Genomic DNA, 22,995 nt, shown 5'->3' with positions numbered 1-22,995 from the left:
GAGGTGAATTGAAATTCTCTTATTTTAGAAAGATTTGACAGCTTTTAGAGTTTACAGTTTTATAGACCTCCTTGAATGGCAGTTCTAAAAGCAAATCCTTAAGATACAACACTCTCATTAAACAGATACGAACAAATGTTTACCTTCTTTGTGTTTAAAGAGACTGAGAGTTGTGAGAGAACAGAAGAGAATTTATACTCCCACTGAAGTTGAATTATTGATCTTTGCTATTTTAATACAGCAGCAGAGTTTGAAACACAGTTAATAAACATGGGCAAACTAATCTGTAAGAAGTCTGAGAAAAAGAACACCTAAACTGAGCACAGCTCAACCCCGCTGAGTGTGTCATATTATAAAGGGCATATTCCAAGGGCAAGACACAGGAAGGATTTAGATATGAGCGGCATTTTTCTGTCCTTCTTTCTAATAAGACTCCAGATTTTAATGTCCTTTCTCATTCTTCTCAAACTGACGACAGGTTTTTGACATGAATCAAATAACAGAATACATCCTAGACAGGGTGGTAATTATACAAGGAACTTGCGCCAGGCTCTGCGGAGAGTTTCTAGTCCTCCTCCATATCTCTGGAGACCGTACGTCATAGAATGATGTACCATTCAGTGCAGCAGTGCTGAATATTGCATCTCTGTCTCCTACTGTTTTGTTTTTTTTCTTCCACCAACTTGTGTGTGTTTCTTATACTTTCTCTCCAAGCTCTCTTCCCTGCCTGTTATCTGATTTTCTAACTCTATAGTCTTTGTCTAGTGTGTCTTAATGCAGTGACTCATTGCTGTTGAACTAAGCTCCGTCTGTTAGAATTAGTCCTGCAGCCAAGACCCTATAAATGGCTTCCTTGTGTAACGTTGGCCTTCTCGCCCCTAGCGGAGCATCCCTTTCTGTGCTGAACACATTTCCGTCTGCAGCCAGACGGCTCTCTGACCAGGGCACACCACCTACAGCTCATTATCTGGGTAACAATGTGGATGAAGGTCAGTCAGAACGCTCCAAGCTTTCCTCTCTCTCTCTGAATAAGAGTAGGTATCATTAAATATACATATTGGGCACCACTTTAAAATGGTTTGTGTCAACAAATCATTACTACAAGTAAATGATTTGCTTGTGAATAGTTGTTTCTAGCACTCTATTATTATTATTATTATTATAGTAATTTTAGACTACATTAGACTTACATATATTTTGGCTAATTTATATTATTACTAATCAAACATAATTGAATACAATACATAATTGAATACATTGTACAAACACGCATTTAATGTATTTAAGCAGGCTGCCAATACACGTTACTTTTCTACGTATATTGTACCGTGTTTAGTTGGTGACCGCCTGATAAGAGCCCCAAATCCCTCTAAAATCAGCAAATCCGACCAGCCTGACCAGGAAAAAACATCTTATGATGGTTCAAGCTATTTTTTCGCCCAGGGTAATGTGGTTTGCTGGTTGTAGCTTGATTAAGCTGGTCCAGGTGGCCACCCAGCCAGGCCAATCTGGTGTTTAGTTGGTTTATTTGGTCCAAAACACACCCAGCACAGGATGATCACCATCTTGTGTTCAAGCCTCATGAGATCCGCACTAGTTGTGCTATGAGTAACAGAATTCCCAAACAGCAAGCCAATCAACTAATTATTCAGCTGTAATTGGTGTAAGAGGCCCATCAATATCAGCAGGCAGCAGAGTCATGCCTCACATTAATCATGTGTACGTGTCTAATGACTGCTGCTCTGAGAACCATAAACCCTCAGAGTACTGACAGACAAGGCTCCCAACTTCTGCCATTGCACAGATTTAAGATGGAAATCATCCACGTAGCATTTTAATTAGTTATGCAAAGTCTGGGCTAAAAAGACAGCCCACTTGTGGATGTGGCACTAATTTGAACAACTCCTGTCTCTAAATATATAATATTTAGTGAGGTTACACTTTATTTTGATAGTCCATTTGAGACATTCTAACTATTAGTATGTCTAACTATAGACCCCTTTTGCGCCGACGTCACAGTTACGTCGTGGCGCTAGCTGGAGGCAAAACAAAGTGAAAACTGGCAGCCAATGCAAACCAGCACAGATTCGGCTACATAATAAGGAGCTTAAATTACTTTTATTATTTTTAAATGTCATCTTATTGTGTTGTTTGGTGCAAGTATATGAAAAATGAATATGCTGTATCTGGATTTTTTATTTCTAGAAAATATTCACATCATTAAAATCGCACCGTAATGACACTCTTTACATTGTCGTCTTCTCTGCCCTGGCTCGGCAAAACTGCGGATCATACACACAAGTCTTGTACAGGACCATTCAGCACATAGTTATAGGCATCTAAAGATTTGTATACGCTCAGTTTCTCTTTACGATCGGTTTCTCTATAAGGTAGGTGTAGAAGTCAGGCCACTCAACCGAGGTAACGTAACGTTAGCTAATCCTGTCAGATCGTCCATGCATTGAGTGAGCATGTAGGCGGCTACGGGTCGGCCAATCTGGTTCTGTCCGTTACAAATAACTTTTGGAAATAACAATCGCGGCCCTGGACAGTGAGTGACCTTACACATTAAGATAAAATCTGATTTTCTCCAGTCATTGTTAAAAAACAAGCTATAAAAACTTGCTAACTAGCATTAGTGAAGCGGCCAGAGGGATGGTTCTGCCTCCACCTAAGCTCCGCCCACATAAAAACGTCACCATGTTTACCAACTGAAAAGGGGTCTATAAGTAACTTAGCAACTACATACACTCTAAACAATGACTACGTTTATATGCAGCCAATAACCCGTTCAAAACCGGGATATTAGCAATAACCCGGTCGCGAACGGCCATGTAAACACCGTCAAAACCCAGAATATTGCTCATATCCCGGATTTTAAAAACCAGGATATACCTGGGGTACCCCTTTTCTAACCCGAATTTTTGGTCATGTAAACGTGCATCGGCATATCCCCTTAGTGATTTGTGTTCTGCACATGTTCTACTCACAAAAGTCCGCGTGCACTACTGGAAGTAAACATGGCGAGACCAGGCGAGACACAGTACAGCATACATTTGGAGCGAGCTCAGTAACGTTACCAGCATCAAAGCGCAAACAAAGGCGATCGCTATCTGCCCCGAACTATTCATTATCCGCGTGCTGCTGTTGTTGTTGTCTTTGGAGACAGGAAGAGTAATCGGAAATGACGCATATTGCGTCATAAGGTTGTTCGTACGTCTAGACGCTAACCTTGCGTCGCCGTTTACATCGGGATATTGCAATTCCAGGAGAAGCTTATTACTAATGTTTCAGAAACCCGAATAGTGACCTTAACCCGACCATAATCCGAAAATTGGCTGCATGTAAACGTAGTCAATGTTGGGTTGTTTGAACCCAAAATGTGGGTAAGATATGGACAAACCCAAATGTTGGGTTAAAAATGTAATTTCAAATTTGAACCCAACTTCAACTTTCACTTTCAACTGTACATTTTTGAATTGCATTTTTAACCCAACATTTGGGTTTGTCCATATTTTACCCAAATTTGGGTTGGAACAACCCAGCATTTTTTAGAGTGTACCAACTAATTCTCTGGTTATCCAGTGTTAGAGTTAGTAGAAGGGGTTAAGGCTAGTAGAATAAGTTGGCATGTACTTGCAAAGTTAGCAGATACTGTAGCAGAGAGTCTACTACTCTAAAGACTGGCAGTTGCAAAGTGACTTAGTAGAATATCTAAAGTGAACTATTGAAATAAAGTGTTAAGGTTTTAAATAACTTTACTTTATGACCCAGCTTATAATCCAGATAGAACTAAATGCAACATAAGTAAGGGCTCCAAAATGTTTCATGATCCGATCAATAAACCTACATTTCCGAGGTGAAGAAACGCATGTGACCACATTGCATAGCAAACACAAACCTAATAAATTCCAGATAACATCAAAGAACCATCTAGTTACCTCTCAAATATTGCACTAAAACATGTGGATTTCAAAGAAAATAGGTTCCCAATCAAAAATAAACCCACACATGCACTAAACATTGATCTTCTTTGATGTGATAAGTTCTATTTCAGTCCCACGTGTTTGTCTAGACTCGTTTAGAAAATAATACATTTCAAGTTTAAAAAGAAAAGATGCAGGCAGTTCTCTTTTTATGGGTCACTCACTGCTAAAAAGCAGCTCACTAAAAGGCACATCAGTCTATGCCACTGCTGCATGAGCACACGATTTGTCATTGTGGCGTAAAAGCTGAACAGCACTCTCAAAGTTATAGATAACCAGCACACTGATATGGGTATCAATTCAATAATCAGGTATATTGAAAGTATAAAGGCCAGGCTATTAGCCTCACTAATAAGAAGAAAAACACCAACAGATTAAGTAAGGGAAAAAGGCACCACCAAGACAAATGAAAAGAGAAGAAAACCCCCACTTTAAAAATAAGACTCTAAGGGAGGGATGCAAGGAATCCATTATCATGGATAAAAAGTAAGGGAAATGAAGGGTGAGGGAGATGTGGATGCTTGCTTTGATATTCAGCTTCATGTGAAGAAATAATAAAACCCTTTTCTTTCCAGGCATCTCTAGTTAATTCCTTGCTAACCGTCACAGTTGGTTATTACCCATAGAGCCAATCTGAGCAATCAAGGCAGTTTAGCACAGCTTTCTCTCTCTCTCTCTCTCTCTCTCTCTCTCTCTCTCTCTCTCTCTCTCTCTCTCTCTCTCTCTCTCTCTCTCTCTCTCTCTCTCTCTCTCTCTCTCTCTCTCTCTCTCACACACACACACACACACACACACACACACTTTTCTGAGGCACATCTGATTGTAAATGCAAACACAGAATGGGACGATGATATTTTTTCTTCAACCACAGATTAAACATTCACAGAGGAATATTATATTGTTATTTCAAATATCAGGTTTCTATTTTTTTCATGTTAGTATTAACTTTGTTTAAGATGTTTAAAATAAAAATGTGACCCTGGATCACAAAACCAGTCACAAGTTGCACGGATATACAGTATTTGTGGCAATGGCCAACAATACATTGTATGGGTCAAAATGATCGATTTTTCTTTTATGCCAAAAATCATCAGGGTATAAGAAAAAAAGATCATGTTCCATTAAGAACTTTAGTAAATTTCCAACCCGATCTCACGACCAAGTCGTGCGAATTCGACGAATGATTAAAAAGTGTCTAATTCGTAACAATTCATATGACCTCACTCGTACGAATTCATACGATTTTGCTAAATTGTACATATTTTACGAATTGGCCAAATCTTATGAATTCGTACGAATGACCTACCCCTTACCCCGCCCCTAAACCTAACCATCACGTGGGTTTAGACAAATCGTACGAATTAGTACGAGTGAGGTCGTACGAATTAGTACGAATTAGACACTTTTTAATCATGCGTCGAATTCGTACGAATTGGTCGTGAGATAGTGTTGTAAATTTCCTGTAAATATCTAATACATTTATTTTTGTGAGTGAATGCAGCACCATCACGCATGTAAATGGACAACTTTAAAGGCGATTTTTTCAAAGTTTCTATTTTTTGCACCCTCGGATTCCAGATCTTCAATTAGTTGTATCTCAGCCAAATATTGTCCAATAACAAACCATACATGTATGGAAAGCTTATTTCTTCAGCTTGCAGGTGATGTATAAATCTCAATTTCAAAACATTGACCCATGTGACACAACCGAGACAAATTTTGGCAGTAAAGGAACAGAGATATGAATTAATAAATATTGCATAGCTCAGATATTTTTATCTTGAAAGAATGTAGAGATAAAGTTGATAGAGTTAGAGTTTATTTAGTGAGATGTTCTGTGATTAACAGTGCACCCCAACCAAAAAAAAAAAAAAAAAAAAAAATCCAAGAAAAAATATTTAAGCATAAATGTCAATTAGATCTCCATTATATCGTGATTAATTATTACGAATAGACTATAGATACCACAGCTTAAAAGTTTGGGGTTGGTTGTTTTTTTTCCGTTGGTTATCTCTTTGAAAGATGTTTCTTATATGCTCACCAAGGCTGCATTTATTTGTTCAAAAATTAGAAATATTTTGTGTTATTATCACAATTAAAAACAGCCGTGCTATTTGTAAAAACTGTTATATATTTTTTTTTTCAGGATTATTTCAGCATTTTATTATTTAGATATAGAAATTGCCAATAATAATGTAAAAGTCTTTACTGTCACTTTTGATCAATTTAATGAATCTTTGGCAAATAAAAGTATTAATTTCTTTAAAAGAGTCTTACTGGCCTTAAATTGGATCTAGAGTAACCAAGCAAACATGCAATTTCCCCCCTATAATAATCATAATAAAGGTTAATCAAAAAATGCTCAATGCAAACTCGTCTGATTTCTAATCTATCAGCAAGTCTCTCGATTCTGAGGTTCATGAAAAGTTGTACACGGTTGTAAACTCCCCTGTAGCAGTGTGCACCTCCCTGTGCACGGAATGAGGAAAAGAGAGTTCATCAGACACTTTCTGGAGTGTCAGAGAAAACAAAGGAGGTGAGCACAGGACAGGCCCCGCTGACTCACTGATGGAGGGCTGATAGAAGCCAGATTAACGAGAAACTAAACATCAGCGGCCTGCTGGATTCACTGGAGTGAGACAGAGCTCCATACTGGGAAAATTGCACTTTTCCTCAACAATGACAGCAGCTCTGGGATACTGTTCAGCCATCTGAATAGTCCTCATTTTGACAATGCCTGTCCAAGAGCTATTCTGTAATGGCTAAAATTCTACAAATCCATTTTGCTAGCAAAAACGTGCATGCACCGGTTTGTTTTTTATCACTTTAATATGTTGCCTTATTACTTTGTCTCTTTACAAAAATGTGTCAAAATATCTCAAAAGGGAATGTCCTTTTGTTATAAGCTTTTAAAGGACTCAAACAGCTTGCAGTTGGGTAACAGTGCAGGGTTGAAAATGTGGAAGTAAAAGATAGACCACTCTCTACCACTCTTGACAGAAATATGTGTGGACAATAATAGAAAACTATAGTCTGATGCGGAGTGTGTTTCAGAGTCACCGTATGAGAGCGGCTCATGATCTGGTATTTTGGAGTGCTGTCAGCACAGACAAAAACGACAAAAATCAGTGTTCCCTACACAGTATTGTCCTCTTTTTAAAATTCGCACCCTGTTGACTTCAATGGGGCAAGTTCTAAACCTGCCTTTAGCCTCTTAACATCCTTGATTTGTCATTACGAGTGTACAGCCATGTGAGTGGTGTTTAGAGTGACCACCGTCAATCTGACTGCAGTAGATGTGAAAGATATGAATAAATATGATGTTAATTCAGCCTGCTCACATACCTCTGTTTGCTTCCTGTTTTTGTCGAAGCCCACATTAGATTGTCGAGTTCACGCGTACGATCATTGGTTAATATCATATCAAACCCAACACTGTGTTGTGTTCTGAGAATATCAGCTCAAATGGATAGTTCATCCGAATCAGATGCTGAACACACGGAAGAGGTTTGAGATGATATTCACCAGTGATCGCGCGGGTGAGATCGACAATCGACTACTGTGGGCTTCGACCAAAAACTGGAAGCAAATTTTATGTTTATAGGTATGTGAGCAGGCTGAATTAACATCATTTTTATTCATATCTTTCACATCTACTGCAGTCAGATTGACCGTGGTCACTCTTAATAACACCACTCACAAGGCTGTGCACTCGTAATGACCATAGACTGTGAAAAATATGGACAAAGCGTCTGTGATGTCACCCATAGACTCTCTGAAGAACGGGTTTAAAGCTGTTTATGGGGTATGGGCGGCGCCATACTGGAAAATCTTGGAAAATACAAAAGTTTCAGATAGGATACAGAGGTGGTATGATGTGTTGTGTCAGATCATGGCCGAGACGTCAAATTCACTCGGCGCAGCCCGTTATCAGCTGTCAATCAAAGTTAACCGCCCTTATTTGTCATACGTTTTATATCTAAATATGATCTAAACTAACGAGTCCGAAAAAAATTCACCCCCCTCACAGTTGTCAGGCACATGGAACATATTGAAGATTACAATAGAAGTCCATGGGACCAAACTGTAAACATATGAATTTATGCTGTGAAAACGGACATTAAAACATGACGTCTATAGATATTTGCTCCCTTTTGGGACCGGCCTCTAGCGGATTTGAGATGTATTGCAGTTTATCGCACTTCCGGGTAGGCTTCATCTTTCAGATTAGAATGTTGCCGCTTGGTAATGACAAATCAAGGATGTTAAGAGGCTAAAAGCAGGTTTAGAACATGCCCCATTGAAGTCAACAGGATGCAAATTTTAAAAAGATGATAACACGGTGTAGGCAACACCGATTTTTGTAGCTTTTGTCTGTACTGACAGCACTCCAAATGTACAAAAAAAATGAGCTCAGTGTTAAAATTGACCGGAGTTCTCCTTTAATGCCACTCCACATGAACTGTGAAGTACTGTGGGTTTGGGTGGTTTGGCCAAAATAAAATCACTATGTAAACATTTGAAGGCAAATCAATTAAGACAGACACAAATTTAATATTATTATGTCATATTGAATGGGTTCCATAAAAAAAAAAAAAACAGAATGTGGCATGAGACAACTGACATGAACAGAGAGAGATTTATAAATAAATAAATAGCATTATGAATTTGTGTTGAATCAAACAATCCTACACACAAGCATAGACCTAGAGCATAGACCAAGCAACTTAAGTTAATTAAATTCACACAAAAAATGGTTTGAGATCAAACAATAATTGGAAGACCCCCTGCAGTCGTCACCACAACCCCCTTTTAAAAAACCCTTGATCTGAAAAACATAAAATATTGGACCATCATGGAAACACTCAATGTTTATCCACTAAAACATAAGAAGAGAGGTTGAACCAATACAGTCTCTGATTTGCATACTGGCATATGGCAGCTCATTTTAATTATGTTTCATAAATTCACTCGCCTCTTCCTATATTGTACATTCCTGCAATGCAGATGGAGATTTATGAGCCGAGCACACTTCAATATCCAGCTTTGCAGCAAAGATTTTAATAAATGCTTGCGTATCCATCTTAAACGATGATCCCACACTGTGTTAAATCAACACAGTTTAATCCAGCACTTATTGCTGACTTTATTGAAATGTAATACTATAAGAATTCATCAAACATTAATGTTTTTTTACATTCATATTTTGATAAACTATATTTAAAACCGAAGATTTTCCGTAACCACGCAGCAAAAGAATATAAAAGCCAACAGTGCTCTCTGATTTTGATGCCACTATGTACAAGGCCCTATTAGAGTCGTATAACGCCACGTCTTTCTTCAGACAGAAGCACAAGTACTGTGGCATAAAAGAAAAGAAGAAAGCTTGCGATCAATTACCGGCCGTTACATGGCAGCTGAGTCAATCAATAGCAGATCAAAGCTGCCAGGGAGCCGCTTCCTCCAATCCATCAGACAGTGAGACAACAGCAGGATGGAGCAATGAGATGTGAAATGAAGAAGACAGTTATCTCTAGATCCAGCCCATGTGAAACGTAGCCTGTGGTTTTTAACTTCCCATGGCACAAAAAAAAAAAAAACATGCATGCACAAATGCATTCCCTCTGCTTTTATGAGCCAAGAGCACTTTCACAACAATGCAGGTGTATTGATAAAACATTTGAAGTCTTCATTCTTTGTACTGTAGAAGGGATAGCTCTTTAAACTCCGCATCTCGCCAACCTGGCCTTCCAAGTACACTTTAAAATGAAGTGTAGCCAAGTATGGTATCTCAGACTCGAAAATTGGTGCTCTGCATTTCACCTATTTAGTGCGCACCGCAGTGAGTATTGAACACAATGTGAACAGTGCAAGAGATTGGTGGTTAGTTGCCTTGATTGAACCTGTGTGACCTTCGGGTTACATGTTCGACTAACCATTAGACCACAACTGACCTCTTTCTACTGGAGAGTAAAATTTAAGAGCTCTATTCACAATAAAAAATAATCTTGGCATACAGTGATATATTTGCACCACCAGGAAAATTAAATCCTTTTGCTGGAAGTCCCAAGGACAAGGTACAGACTCAGGGGTGACCAGGCTTTTTTTTGTAGCTGGGCCAAGCTTTTGGAACAAGCTATCTGCTGATATACGTATAATCACTGACTTGGGCCTCTTTAAGGCGAAGATTAAGACTTATTTATTTAGACTGACTCTTAATTCATAGCAGTTGTTGTGGCATTTTGTGTTTTCTTTTACATTTTTGTTTTTATATTTTGTCTTGTGACTTATGTGTACATATTTTATTATATTTTGCATTATATTGTTGTCATTATATATACAGTATATAATGACAACAATGCAAAATATAATAAAATATGTACAACACTCACAACACTCAAGAACACTCAAGGTTACCCAAAGTGCTTTCCAGAGAAAAAAAAAAATATCCCAAAAGATATATATATATATATATATATATATATATATATTTATATATATATATATCTTTTGGGATATTTTTTTTTTCTCTGGAAAGCACTTTGGTTCACCTTGAGTGTTGTTAAGGGCTATATAAATAAATGTTGACTGATTGATTGAAATGTTTAACAAATTATATAGACACAACAAAATATTCTCTAAAAGAATAACAACTACAGTTGCCTGGGATTCGCAGGTCTGTTTAACCCTCAGTTCTTCTCCCTAACATATACAATCTCAACACTCTGTTGTGCCCTTGCAGTCATTTCAATTTTAAGGAGCAGGTTGGTGAATTATTGCCGGCAGTGAGCTGGGAGTTCTTCTCGTTCGGGGTAACAGCCCAGCAGCACTACGCTGCTTTATCAGCACTACCTAAGCAGTGTCTCCAGGGCCCCCGATAGGACTTACATACTGACCCCATAATGTATCACTGAGTTTGAGGGGAGTTTGTCACATGGCTTGAATGTAAGTTCCGACTGCATTGCTCCAGGCTTATAGACTTCTGACTTCACTGCACCAGCTAGGGCTGATGTGAATGCAAAAGAAGTTAAAAGAAAGTCTAAAGCACTATGAGCAAATCTTTCAATGACAAACCGTTTACAGTAATACTGTAGATTAAAGAAATGAAGAGTTCAGATGCAAAAGCCTCTAAATGCCATTTGAAATGTTCTTCTTTAATGATGATTTTTATCAAACTTGTATATTCAAGTTCAGTAATTTCACTTAAATAACAATTAATAGGTAATTATCATCGCCATTTAAGTGAAATTACTGAACTTAAATATACAAGTTTGATAAAAATCATCATTAAAGAAGAAAATTTCAAATGGCATTTAGAGGCTTTTGCATCTGAACTCTTCAAATATACTATTAATTTAGATGTTATTATTTAGCTACTGTCACTTTTGATCAATTTAAAGCACTCTAGCTAAATAAATGTATTCATTTATATATATAAAAAAATAATATCAAAGCCCAAAATCTTTGAGCAGTGATGTATATACAGTAGATAGATAGATAGATAGATAGATAGATAGATAGATAGATAGATAGATAGATAGATAGATAGATAGATAGATAGATAGATAGATAGATAGATAGATAGATAGATAGATAGATAGATAGATAGATAGATAGATAGATAGATAGATAGATAGATAGACGGACAGACGGACGGATGGAAGGACGGACGGACAGATGGACAGACGGAGAGACGGATAGATGGATAGATGGATAGATGGATAGATGGATAGATAGAATTTATAAATATCTTGTGCAAATAACACCGAAGACATGCATTTATGCAGTGCTTATAAACCTAAATATACCAGGCAGGCATAGGGAATTACAAACCCCAAATCAGTCTCTTTAATACTCCCTATTACTAAGGCATGATATCAAATCAATATTGGCCATTAAACAGCATTAGGATTATTATATGTGAACTGGGAATGCAAGCAATTAACGAGAAGAAGGTAAATTTGTATTTTCTTCTTCCACATTTAAATTTAGTACAGACCCAAATTTGTCCTAAAAACGTTTGACTGATCCAGTAAAGCAAAGAAACAATATACACCCTCCACCCCTTTTCGCCCATTACATTTACCTCAGAATTTACAGCCTCAGGATGCCTCCACAGAAAGCCTCACCCTGGTTATACAGTTCCTGACCTCAATCTCAGGATCAATACACTGCTCCACAATGGGCTTGGTCAGCAACTGGCTTTAAAGGAATAGTTCAACCAAAACACTGTGCCATCATTTACTCACACCAATGTCATTCAACATCCGTATGACTTTCTGTCTTCCAGCAAGATGCTCTTTTCATTTCCATATGGCTTCAGAAAACTTCATATACTGCACACGAGTTGTACGGATGAAATTGTAAATGTAAATGATTTTACATCATTTTTGGAGCTTAATTGCATCTGCCCCCATTTACGTTCAATTTATGGAAAATACCGTAGTAACACCTCAGACTTATTCTGGACATGACCACACAAAAAAAAACATCATTATGCAGCACATTCAGAACTCATCACCCAACTCATTATTATTCATTATGCATGCTAATGAAGTAAGACTTAATTGGGCATATTTGCCATCTGCAAAATTAATAAGTGCCAGAACTTGGGTTCAGCTACCATATGAGACAAGAAACGCTAAAGGACTGCCATTTTCTCCTTTGAATGTCGAGTTGCAGGAGATCTAGATCTCTATAAAGTGCATATAGATCAGGCATGTGCAAATTCCACAACTTCTGATAATCTCCAGATAAGGTTGACTAACTGGTGTGTATAAACATCCTTCTGTGGAATACTGGCAAGAGGGAGATGCTAATGGCATTTTTCATTCAATCCTCCACACAAGAAGAACCCCGCTGAGGCATCTGCATGCATTGACATCTTTCCAAGTAAGATAACGCATCAAGATCCTATAAATAAAACTAGTAATCATAAATTTATGGAGCTCCTCGCCTCTACTTATTGCTTGCCTGTTCTTTGAAAAATAAATTACTGTTTTCGCTCTGAGCATTCACAGGAGAAGCAAAGAAATGTGTTGGAGGTCAAGCTCACCTTATCAAGGATAACAACATGGTAGGGTACAGTTCCGTGAAATAGAGTTTGATCCATTCCATTTACGATTATTATTTCTCTTTAAGAATTACGATTCTTTTTCTGTGCTGCATTTATGGCTCTTTGCTATTGCTGCAAAAATATTGATGTTAAAAAAATAAAATCATGTCCAAATCAGTTAAAATAACTCACTATATATGAAGAGTTCAGATGCAAAAGCCTCTAAGTGCCATTTGAAATTTTCTTCTAGAATGATAATTTTTTATCAAGCTTGCATATTTAAGTTCAGTGATTTCACTTAAATGGCAATGATAATTACCTATTAATTGTTATTTAAGTGAAATTACTGAACTTAAATATACAAGTTTGATAAAAATCATCATTAAAGAAGAAAATTTCAAATGGCATTTAGAGGCTTTTGCATCTGAACTCTTCATATACAGTATATATAGATAGTTAAATATATTTTACACTGACTAATTTCAGCTGGAAAGTTTTTATTATAGATTTGACAATATAAAACCATGTAAACCACGCAGTTTCAATCAGATGGTAACCGTGCGGCTCATTGATTGTATAATATACTACAAAATTAACACAAGCCTGCTGTAATGTACGTTTATAACGCATTATCATACACAAGCACCAAATGAAAGCCTATATCCTATATGAACATAACAAATGAGTCAGGCAAAAAGAAAGACTTCTGGAGGCCATTTTGCTCAAATGATACAGTATATTTCAGTATAAAATAAGAAAATGAGCTGGGGTGGGGAGGGGTGGAGGTAGAGAGAGAAAATTAGGGGGAAAGTATAATAAGAGCAAAGGAAAGACAGAGGAAACAATGAGAAACTGAGAGAATCGGAGAGAGACGGAAAGAGAGCAGATGAGACAAAGAAAACTTGCTTGTGAATCTCATTAAGATGCAAGAGGGCATCTATGAACATTAAAGAGAGTGCTGTGTTTGTGTGTGTGTGTCTGTGTGTGTGTGTGTGAGAGAGAGAGGCTTGCAGGGGTGGTACTGGTACAGCTCACCCATCACCAAGGGCTGATTTATAATTAGAGAGCTTTCCATTTGTGCATGGGGTTGAGAAGATGCAAAGAATTCTAAAGATACGAGGAAATCAAACCAAAAAGGATCAAAGTTCAGTGAGAATATGGAAGGTTGTAAGGGAAATCATTTTGAAAAGTTTGCTTCTCAGCATGCATGGTGGTCCTGACACACAACGTTCAAAAATGAAAGCTAGATGGTTTATACCTGATATTATGGATGGACCAACTCAGATCTCCATATATATTCTGGAAGCTAAATGGTAAAACTACTAGTGAAAAAAATATTTTCTAATTGATAAATAAACAAATACATTTAAAATGAAATATAAATCACAGAGCAATTATCTGGCTTGATTTGAAAATATTCCAAAGTTAACATGGACAAGTGGTATAAGATAATGCAAAATATAAATTCATAGCTTATTTTAGGTTCTAATAAAAAAGAAATCACATTTTTTTTCTCAGAAAAAAATGGACCCATTAAACAAAGTTTGTGTAAGTCTTTCATTTTTATGTTTTCAAAAGCACTCTCTTAAGCTCACCAAAGTTGCAAAATACAGTAAAGCTAAATTTAAAATGGAATTTATTCCTGTGATGGCAAATCTGGACTTTCAGCATCATTACTCTAGTCATCAGTGTCACATGATTCTTCAGAAATCATTCTAATATGCTGATTTGGTGCTCAAGAAACATATCTTGAACAGTTGTGCTGCCTAACAATTTTTCTGGAAACTGTAAAACGGTGCATTTTGTCACGATTCTTTGATGAATAGAAAGACCAAAAGAACAGCATTTATAACAGAAATCTTTTGTAACATTATAAATGTCTTTATGCTTGCTGAATAAAAGTATTAATTTCTTCGAAACTCTTACAGATCTCAAAACTTTGAATGGTAGTGTACTGTATGTGTACAGGTTAATACCACAACTCATTAAGAGCTCTCACGGGAGATGGGAAAACTAACACAAATATCCAGTTTGACTATAAAGTGGAAATAATCAGATGCGATTCAAATTCAACAGCTGTACTTTTAAATATTGAGTCAAACACATTTCATAATCTTTAAGATTATCTTGACATCTAAACAGAAACAGGGCAGCACTACTGCAGCAACAAGGGGCGTTTTAAACTATTCTATCATGCAAAAAACAACTCTGAGGTAAATATACTAACTAACTGTCAATTTGGTAGATAATGCAAAGATTTAATCTGAGGGTCTGTACTCTAAACCCTCTGGACCAGAAGTTCTGACATCAAACAGCATGCACCTTACAAGTAAATGCATTAGTTTGAAAGGTGTTAAAAGAGCACAGATGAACACAGAATAAACTCATATGGATTATATGAAGCCTTCGTCACAAATGAGGAACAGGTACAGTACAATCAACTGACAAGGTTAAATTCTCTGCAATTATCTTATCTCGAGCGAACGTCACAGTGAATCAACAGACAAAATAAATGAGACTTCTCAGGGTAAGTGCTGGCCCAGACCTGCTGTGTGAGAGTACAGCAGTACTGGTTTCATTTTCTCTGAACGCTGTTGCCTGGAGACATGCTGATTGATGCATTCGCTTGCTCTCTGAGGGTGACTATGAGCTGATCCAAGCCTGCGTTATTGGCTCAGTGAGTCAGCACATTTATATGGGCAACATTTTAGCCTTATGTACTTTATTCAGCTCAAGCTTATCAACTTTGAGTGTTGACTAATGATTCGGACCAATCACAGGTAAGACAAACTGCTGATATTTTGGATGGATGAGATATCTGGGATTTCAAACTACAGGCTGCCTTCTGGTTGGGTGACTATGAGTAAATGTGAGTAATCGGTTTGAGACGCTCTCACAATAGCCTGTTTTATTAGTCTGAGACAGGAAGTTGGCAGGAGATTGCTTCCTCGATGTGCACAGACCGCCAAATTACAAAATCGCCTGTTTAATTCAAGACCCAAAAGGTATTTAGCTAAATATGCAAATTTTCCAATGTCCACACCAGAAAAACAGTGGGAAATACTATAGACAGATTCATTCTGCACCAATTCAATACTTTAACCTCTCTGTACTCTGTATAATTATGTGTCAAGTACAATATCATTCAAAAGTTTAAGCACCAAGAAAGCCAAATTACAAAATCTCACTCCTCGATTTAATTCAATACTTTAAAGGTATTTAGCCAAATATGCTGATTTTTCAATGTCCACACCAGAAAAACAGTGAAAAAGACAGATTCATTCCTCACCGATTCCATACTTTAACATCTCTGTATTATTATGTGCCAGGTACAATATCATTCAAAAGATTGGGGTCACTAAGATTTTTTTAAAAATATTTTATTCAGCAAGGATAAATTAAATCAATCAAAAATGACAGTTCAAGACTTGCTAAAAAATCTAATTCAATTAAATGCTATTTATTTAAAGGGATACTCCACTTTTTTGGAAATAGGCTCATTTCACAACTCCCCCAGAGTTAAACAGTTGATTTTTACTGTTTTCGGATCCATTCAGCCGATTTTCTTATATTTAGAAGAATATCAGTAACCAGACAGTTTCTGGTCTAATTGACTACCATAGTATATTTTTTTCCTACTATGGAAGTCAATGAGACCAGAAACTGTCTTAGTTACTGATATTCTTCTAAATATCAGAAAATCGGCCGAATGGATTCGAAAATGTTAAAACTCAACTGTTTAACTTTGGGGGAGTTGTAAAATGAGCCTATTTCCAAAAAAGTGGAGTATCACTTTAAACTTTTTATTCAACAAAGAATTCTTAAAATGTTACTTTTCAACTTCCGAAAAAAAAATATTGTAAAAAAATAACTGTTTTCAATATTGATGATTCTTGAGCACCAAATCAGGATAATACAATGAGCTTTGCCATCTCTAGAATATATATATATATATATATATATATATATATATATATATATATATATATATATACATACACATATATAAAAACAATTATTTAAAATGATAAAAGTTTCACATTATTACTGTTTTACTGTATTTTTGAACAAATAAATGCAGCCTTGATTAACGTAAAATTAAATCTTAACAACCCCAATCTTTTGAAAGACTATTTATCTATATCTATATATAAATATATATATTTTAACAACTTGCAACAACATCTGTTGTTTTTTACTAATCGAAGTGTTTGAATATCCTGCTTTTATTTAAACCAACATTAAGTAAACTATTGTACACACAGCTTAATCACAGAAGCAGACACAACAGATTGCGCTCTTGCTGTTTCAGACCGACTCAATGGATAGTAAAGGCTTCCAGACTCCAGTGTGTGAAGACAACGAGCACCACTGGGATTCTTAACGCCACCAACACAATACAGAACTCCCACATGACACTCCTCCAGACGGCTGTATCAGAGCTCTGTGGGCTGGAACATGGTGACTAGTCACTAGGCTTTTTATTTCTTTGCTTTTCCAGCTTCCCTCAGCCCAGTCCTTGTCATTAATAAATGATGGCCTCTGATCAGCCAGGATTCATGACTGCAATTACATTCAATGTGCTGCAAGTGAGGAAACATAGCCAACATGGAGCCAGTCAAACTAGCTGCATTTGCCCAGCTTAAATATGTCTGGAACCAGGTCACAGGACATTAAGAAATGAGACATGAAAGGTTCCAGAAGTGGTGTGGTGTGTGTGCTGCAGCATGATAACGCTCCACTATCTTCCTTATACTGACTGGAAACGTTTTTCAGATCCCTACCTTTTCAACGAACCCCAGCCAGGAACCTAAAGTCAGACCAGCATCATGTGTCCCGGGGAGGGGGTTTGGGGGGTGTTCAGCACCTTGGACAGCTTCTTCTCGCAAAGCCTGCCTCAATCTGGAGCCATTTAAATGAGATATACGAGCGCCAGGATTCTCCTTTCCACACTTTGGATTTTCTTCATTCGCATGCAGTCCCTATTCTTCTCCACTATCTCCGTTTCCATATTGCATCTATCCACTCTCCAAATTTGACTTCCCCTTCATATTTAATATCTCAATCGGTAATCACCCACACCTGCTTAACAAAATGCTGTCCATGCAAACTGACCTATTAAAGTGCAGATAGTACTGGTGTTGGTTATATTTCAAGCACTGATTGCTGGTAATTACCATACATTTGCAATGTGGGGGGTTATTTAAAACTATGCTGACATTGGCAGTCTTGAGCCTGAACACATTAGACTTGACATTCAAAGCAATGTATATATGTTTGGACACATTTGACAGATAGGTGAACTGTGCATTCAACAGCATTCAACGTACAGTGTTTGTGTGCACTGGGAAGTGGGAACAGACCCAGAGGGATTGGTCTACCGCACAGTGTTATGCAAATATGTTCTAGTTTTGAATCTTAGGAGCTATTTGATTCAAAAGCTGCAGTGGAGGTGAAGGATATCAGTGAATAGTGCTTAAATGTATATGTAATATATATATATATATATATGTGTGTGTGTGTGTGTGTGTGTGTGTGTGTGTGTGTGTGTGTGTGTATGATTATTATTTAAAATGTAATGAAAAGGTGATTAAAATCATTTTATTTTATTCACATATATATATATATATATATATATATATATATATATATATGATTAGTATTTAAAATGTAATGAAAAGGTGATTAAAATCATTTTATTTTATTCATATATATATATATATGTTTTTTTTTTTATTTTTAAACCATATATTGAAAGTCAATGGGAAAGTTAAAAATCCATATTCCATAATAAAAAGTCAATGGGGTCAAAAATAGCATCAGGGTCTAATTGACCCCTTGACTTTCATTATGGATTTTTTTTATTATTTTTTTTCCAAGTATGGCCAAACAACAACAACAACAACAACAAATGCCAAATTGCCAGTCACCATTTTGGTCACCATTTCACAAAAGTTTCATGGCCCCTATAATATTTTGTTCTATGAATATCTGAACATACAACAGATCAAAAGAATGAACAGGCCCTCTGCTTTAAAAAAAAGTTTGATAAATAAAGCAACATTTTGAGAGCAAAAAGCAGAGAGAATCACATTTTTGTCGATGATCAAAATAGATGGAGTAGATTGAGTCTATCAACACCCCGAAAGCTTCACAGTCCTATAGCTCGTTCTGGGTCAATATTTCATTCAGTAACATTAGGCCATTTTGATTTCATCCTGTTTATTAATGATAATCGTGTTATTTTTCATATGCATCTGCTTACATACAGTATGAGATTGCTCGTCTCTGCTTCTTCTTTCCCTGTGTTTTGATCAGGAGATACTGTACTCGTTCAGGAGATGCGTAATACAGTGTAACATGGAAAGCCATACTCATAATTGGCAGGGAAAGCGTTAATGTTTGGTGTATGTTTCAATTATGCATTAGCATTCTAATGAGGACTTTTCTTATCTTGTTTCAAATATGTGCTGATGTACATAGAAAGGGCAAAAAGAGCCATAAAGAAGAGTTGAAGAGAAAAATCAATACCATGTCACAAATTGCTCTACAAATGGTTGCATTAAGTGTCTCTAAAGGAAATAACAGCGGCGAGAAAGAACAAGTGGAATGAAACATTGCTGTTCATCCTCAACATCAACAACATGCATAATTGACAGTGTGTTTACCGGCAGAGGTTGTAATCAGAGAATGCAATCATTTTATAATAATAATAATTTATTTACCAGTGCAACATGGCTGATTTGGACTGATACAACAAGTGGTGCACGCTGACTGTAGTTTACTGTGCTTGTCAGTGATACTGGATAACAAACACTTCACTGTCTGTGCTGGTCAATACCAATCCTCTCAGCTTATCTCTTCCTTAAGTCACAGGCAGCACATTAAAGCCTTTTTGCAGAGTAATTGCAGCTGTCATGCAGGCTTTCAATATCTGGATGGCTCTGAAAATAAGCCAGCAACTTCACCTGGTTAAAAAAAGCACTGTCATGATTGACAGACAAAAGGTTTTATAGAGCTTTGGCCAGTGAATCCAAACTCTGCTAAATTTAAAATAATGGGTTGACATTTTAATATAAAAAGTTTGTGTTTACATAGTATATGTGTCTGCTGTGTATAATTATTTTGTATATATAAATACATATGCATGCATGTATATATTTAATAATTATTTACTGTGTGTATATATATATATATATATATATATATATATATACATAATCCACATTATATAAATATAAATATTTTATATATGAATAACACATTTTCTTAAATATATACATGCATGCGTATGTATTTATACAAAATAATTATACACAGCACACACAAATATATTATGTAAACAAAAACTTTTATTTTGGATGCGATTAATCACAATTAATCTTTGCACAGCCCTATTTAAAATATAATTTATGTGATGCAAAGATGAATTTGGAAGGAAAAAAGAGGTAATTTCCAGTAATTTCTTTAAATTAATTATTACTTTTATTCAGAAAGGAGTTAAAATAATTCTTCAGCAATGAACCCTGAAAAAAATATCACAGGTTCCAAAAAAATATTAAGCAGCACAACTGTTTCCAACGATCGATAATAACTGAGTATCAATCAAATCATCATATTAAAATGATTTCTAAAGGATCATGTGACACTGAAGACTGGAGTAATGTGCTGACAATTCAGCTTTGGATCACAGAAACATCACAGAAAAAAATTATATATATATATATATATATATATATACAAATATTAAAGCATTATTTTAAATTCTAATAATATTTCACAATATTATTTCACACTAATTTGCCTAATATACAGTATATATATATATATATATATATATATATATATATATCAAATAAAATGCAGGCTTGATGAGCATAAGAAACTTCTTTAACAACATTTAAAATAGTAATGTTTCCAAAAACATTTGGCCGGTACTGTATAAGGCCTCTAAAGCAAATCTCTCCTGCAGCAGCCTAATAAGTTGAACTTGAGAGTTTAGGGAAGTAATGGCTGGAATAGATCCACAAGCTGTAGCACATTCTGCATGGATCAACGATCCCCCGAGAAATCCACAAAAAGCTGTGAGGAGGGTCTCTTTACTACTTCACAATATCTCTGAAAGGCTTCAGAAAGAGACAACAAAATAAAGCTAGTATCAGAGTCCTTGGAGAGAAGCAGTGCCTCTGTACATGGCAGCATCCATTGTTTACTCTCACAGTGTGAATCATACTCTCCGCAGCACAATCTCAGACTTAAGTCCCACAGATCTGAGGACAGATAAGATCTGCTGGAAGCTTAATTCATCTGGTAGGAGGTTTAATGACGACAGCAGGCAGAATGCCAAGGGAAATAAAAGCGGAGTTGCCCTGCTAAACATTAACCTACCTACTTGCATTTGCTGAGACTCATCCATCCATATCAATAGGTAAAATTACTGAGCTAACCATCACTGTCATCATAGAGAAACAATACCAGGCAGAGTCTGCAGGCTGCAGCTACATAAGTTCTCTCAATGGCACACACTGGGTGTGTCTCAACATCCATATTATTTATTTATTTATTATGTTATTCATTCTGTTCTCCAAGTACACCAGCTACATTTTACACAACACTGAAATCTGTAAAAGCATCAAGGTGGGCCTTTACGAAACTTTTATAATATCCTGATAGCATATGTAAAAAAAAAAAGTATAAACACTAGACTTTAGATATGGGACTGCAGTAGACATAGCCCATCACTGGATTAAATTCACGAAATCCAGCTATTTATATAAATATTTTATATTTTTTTAGATAAAAAGCATCACATCAACATTATAGCCTAATTAAAATTAATTAAACAGCTGTAAGTCTTTAAACTTGATAATCAGTTGAAATTATAATTTCTGAAATATCTGAAGGAAATAAATGCAAAAAAGCACAGAAAAGATCAACAAAGTGATTATTTCTCGGAAAATTAAACTTTAATCAAATGAAATATGTAAATCCTATAACAGATCAAAATAACATGCCACACTAGATCCAGTGGCTTATGAATTTGATGTATTAATACAATTTTATAATCAATATTATCATGTCGCTGTCTATACAGACCCCTGTAAATAATCAATAATAAAGCGTATTATTGAAACTTCCGTAGGAAATTCCAATATGACACTCACCGCTTTGCTCCCCAAGAAAGACGAGTTTGAATTTCCTTAAAGGGTTTCCAAAGTCATTTCCCACAGACATGTTTGAGGGCTTGTTTTTTTGGCAGCGTGTTCCCACCGGCGTAAATGTCTGGATGGGGCAGCGCGATGGAGAAAGCGGCGTTCCTGTGCGTTTGGAAACTGGAATACTGCACTGGATCGGCTGTCAGGCTTAATAGCTGTTGCGCATGCGCGGCCCCACCTCTCTCTCACTCTCTCACACACACATACACGACGTAATGCTATATAAACCCACATAACGTGACGTCATGCTGTCTCAACCCACATAGCATGACGTCATCTGCACCCCCCCCCCCCCTCCCTCCCTCAGTAAGCAGAGTCTTTCCTTTATAGCTTATTTTAATAATACATCAATTTATGTTAAAAATACTGACTTTGACACAGCTGATTTTTGATTGATTTTTGAGCTGGTAATCCAAAGCCTGCTTATTTTTTTTTTATTTTTTAGTTAACATAAAAAATTGTAATTATGAGATGAAGAGTTGAATTTATGAGATATTAAGTCAGACTTATGAGATAAATAGTCATAATTATTACAAAAAGTTGAAATTATGAGATATTGAGCCATTTACAAACTGGAACCGAGATACATAATTATTAGATTTTTTTTTTAAATAAAAATGAAGATTTTGTTTATCATTTATATCATAATTTAAACTTTTTATGCCATAAACATAATTATAATCACTTAACCATGATTTTGTTTCTTTTGTGGCACAAATGCTCTTTCATAAACATCAGC

At 36.2% G+C, this 22,995-nt stretch overlaps 1 protein-coding gene across 2 annotated transcripts in view; it reads right to left on the bottom strand.

Annotated features, from left to right (window-relative positions):
- rab6ba (RAB6B, member RAS oncogene family a) overlaps positions 1-22,424 on the bottom strand; it is an 89,510-nt gene extending 67,086 nt beyond the window's left edge. The window contains exon 1 of one of the 2 annotated variants that reach the window (XM_039691646.2): positions 22,206-22,424. In XM_039691646.2, coding sequence (XP_039547580.1) covers positions 22,206-22,275 — 70 coding nt within the window. In that variant the 5' untranslated portion in view covers positions 22,276-22,424. The remainder of the gene's footprint in view (positions 1-22,205) is intronic. The other variant, XM_039691647.2, reaches the window with a different exon arrangement.
- Between the last annotated feature and the right edge of the window lie 571 nt (positions 22,425-22,995).

Source organism: Pimephales promelas, chromosome 8 (assembly GCF_988280905.1).
Source record: "Pimephales promelas chromosome 8, fPimPro1.hap1.1, whole genome shotgun sequence".
Classification (NCBI taxonomy): Eukaryota; Metazoa; Chordata; class Actinopteri; order Cypriniformes; family Leuciscidae; genus Pimephales; species Pimephales promelas.
This window is presented reverse-complemented; position numbering and strand designations above follow the sequence as displayed.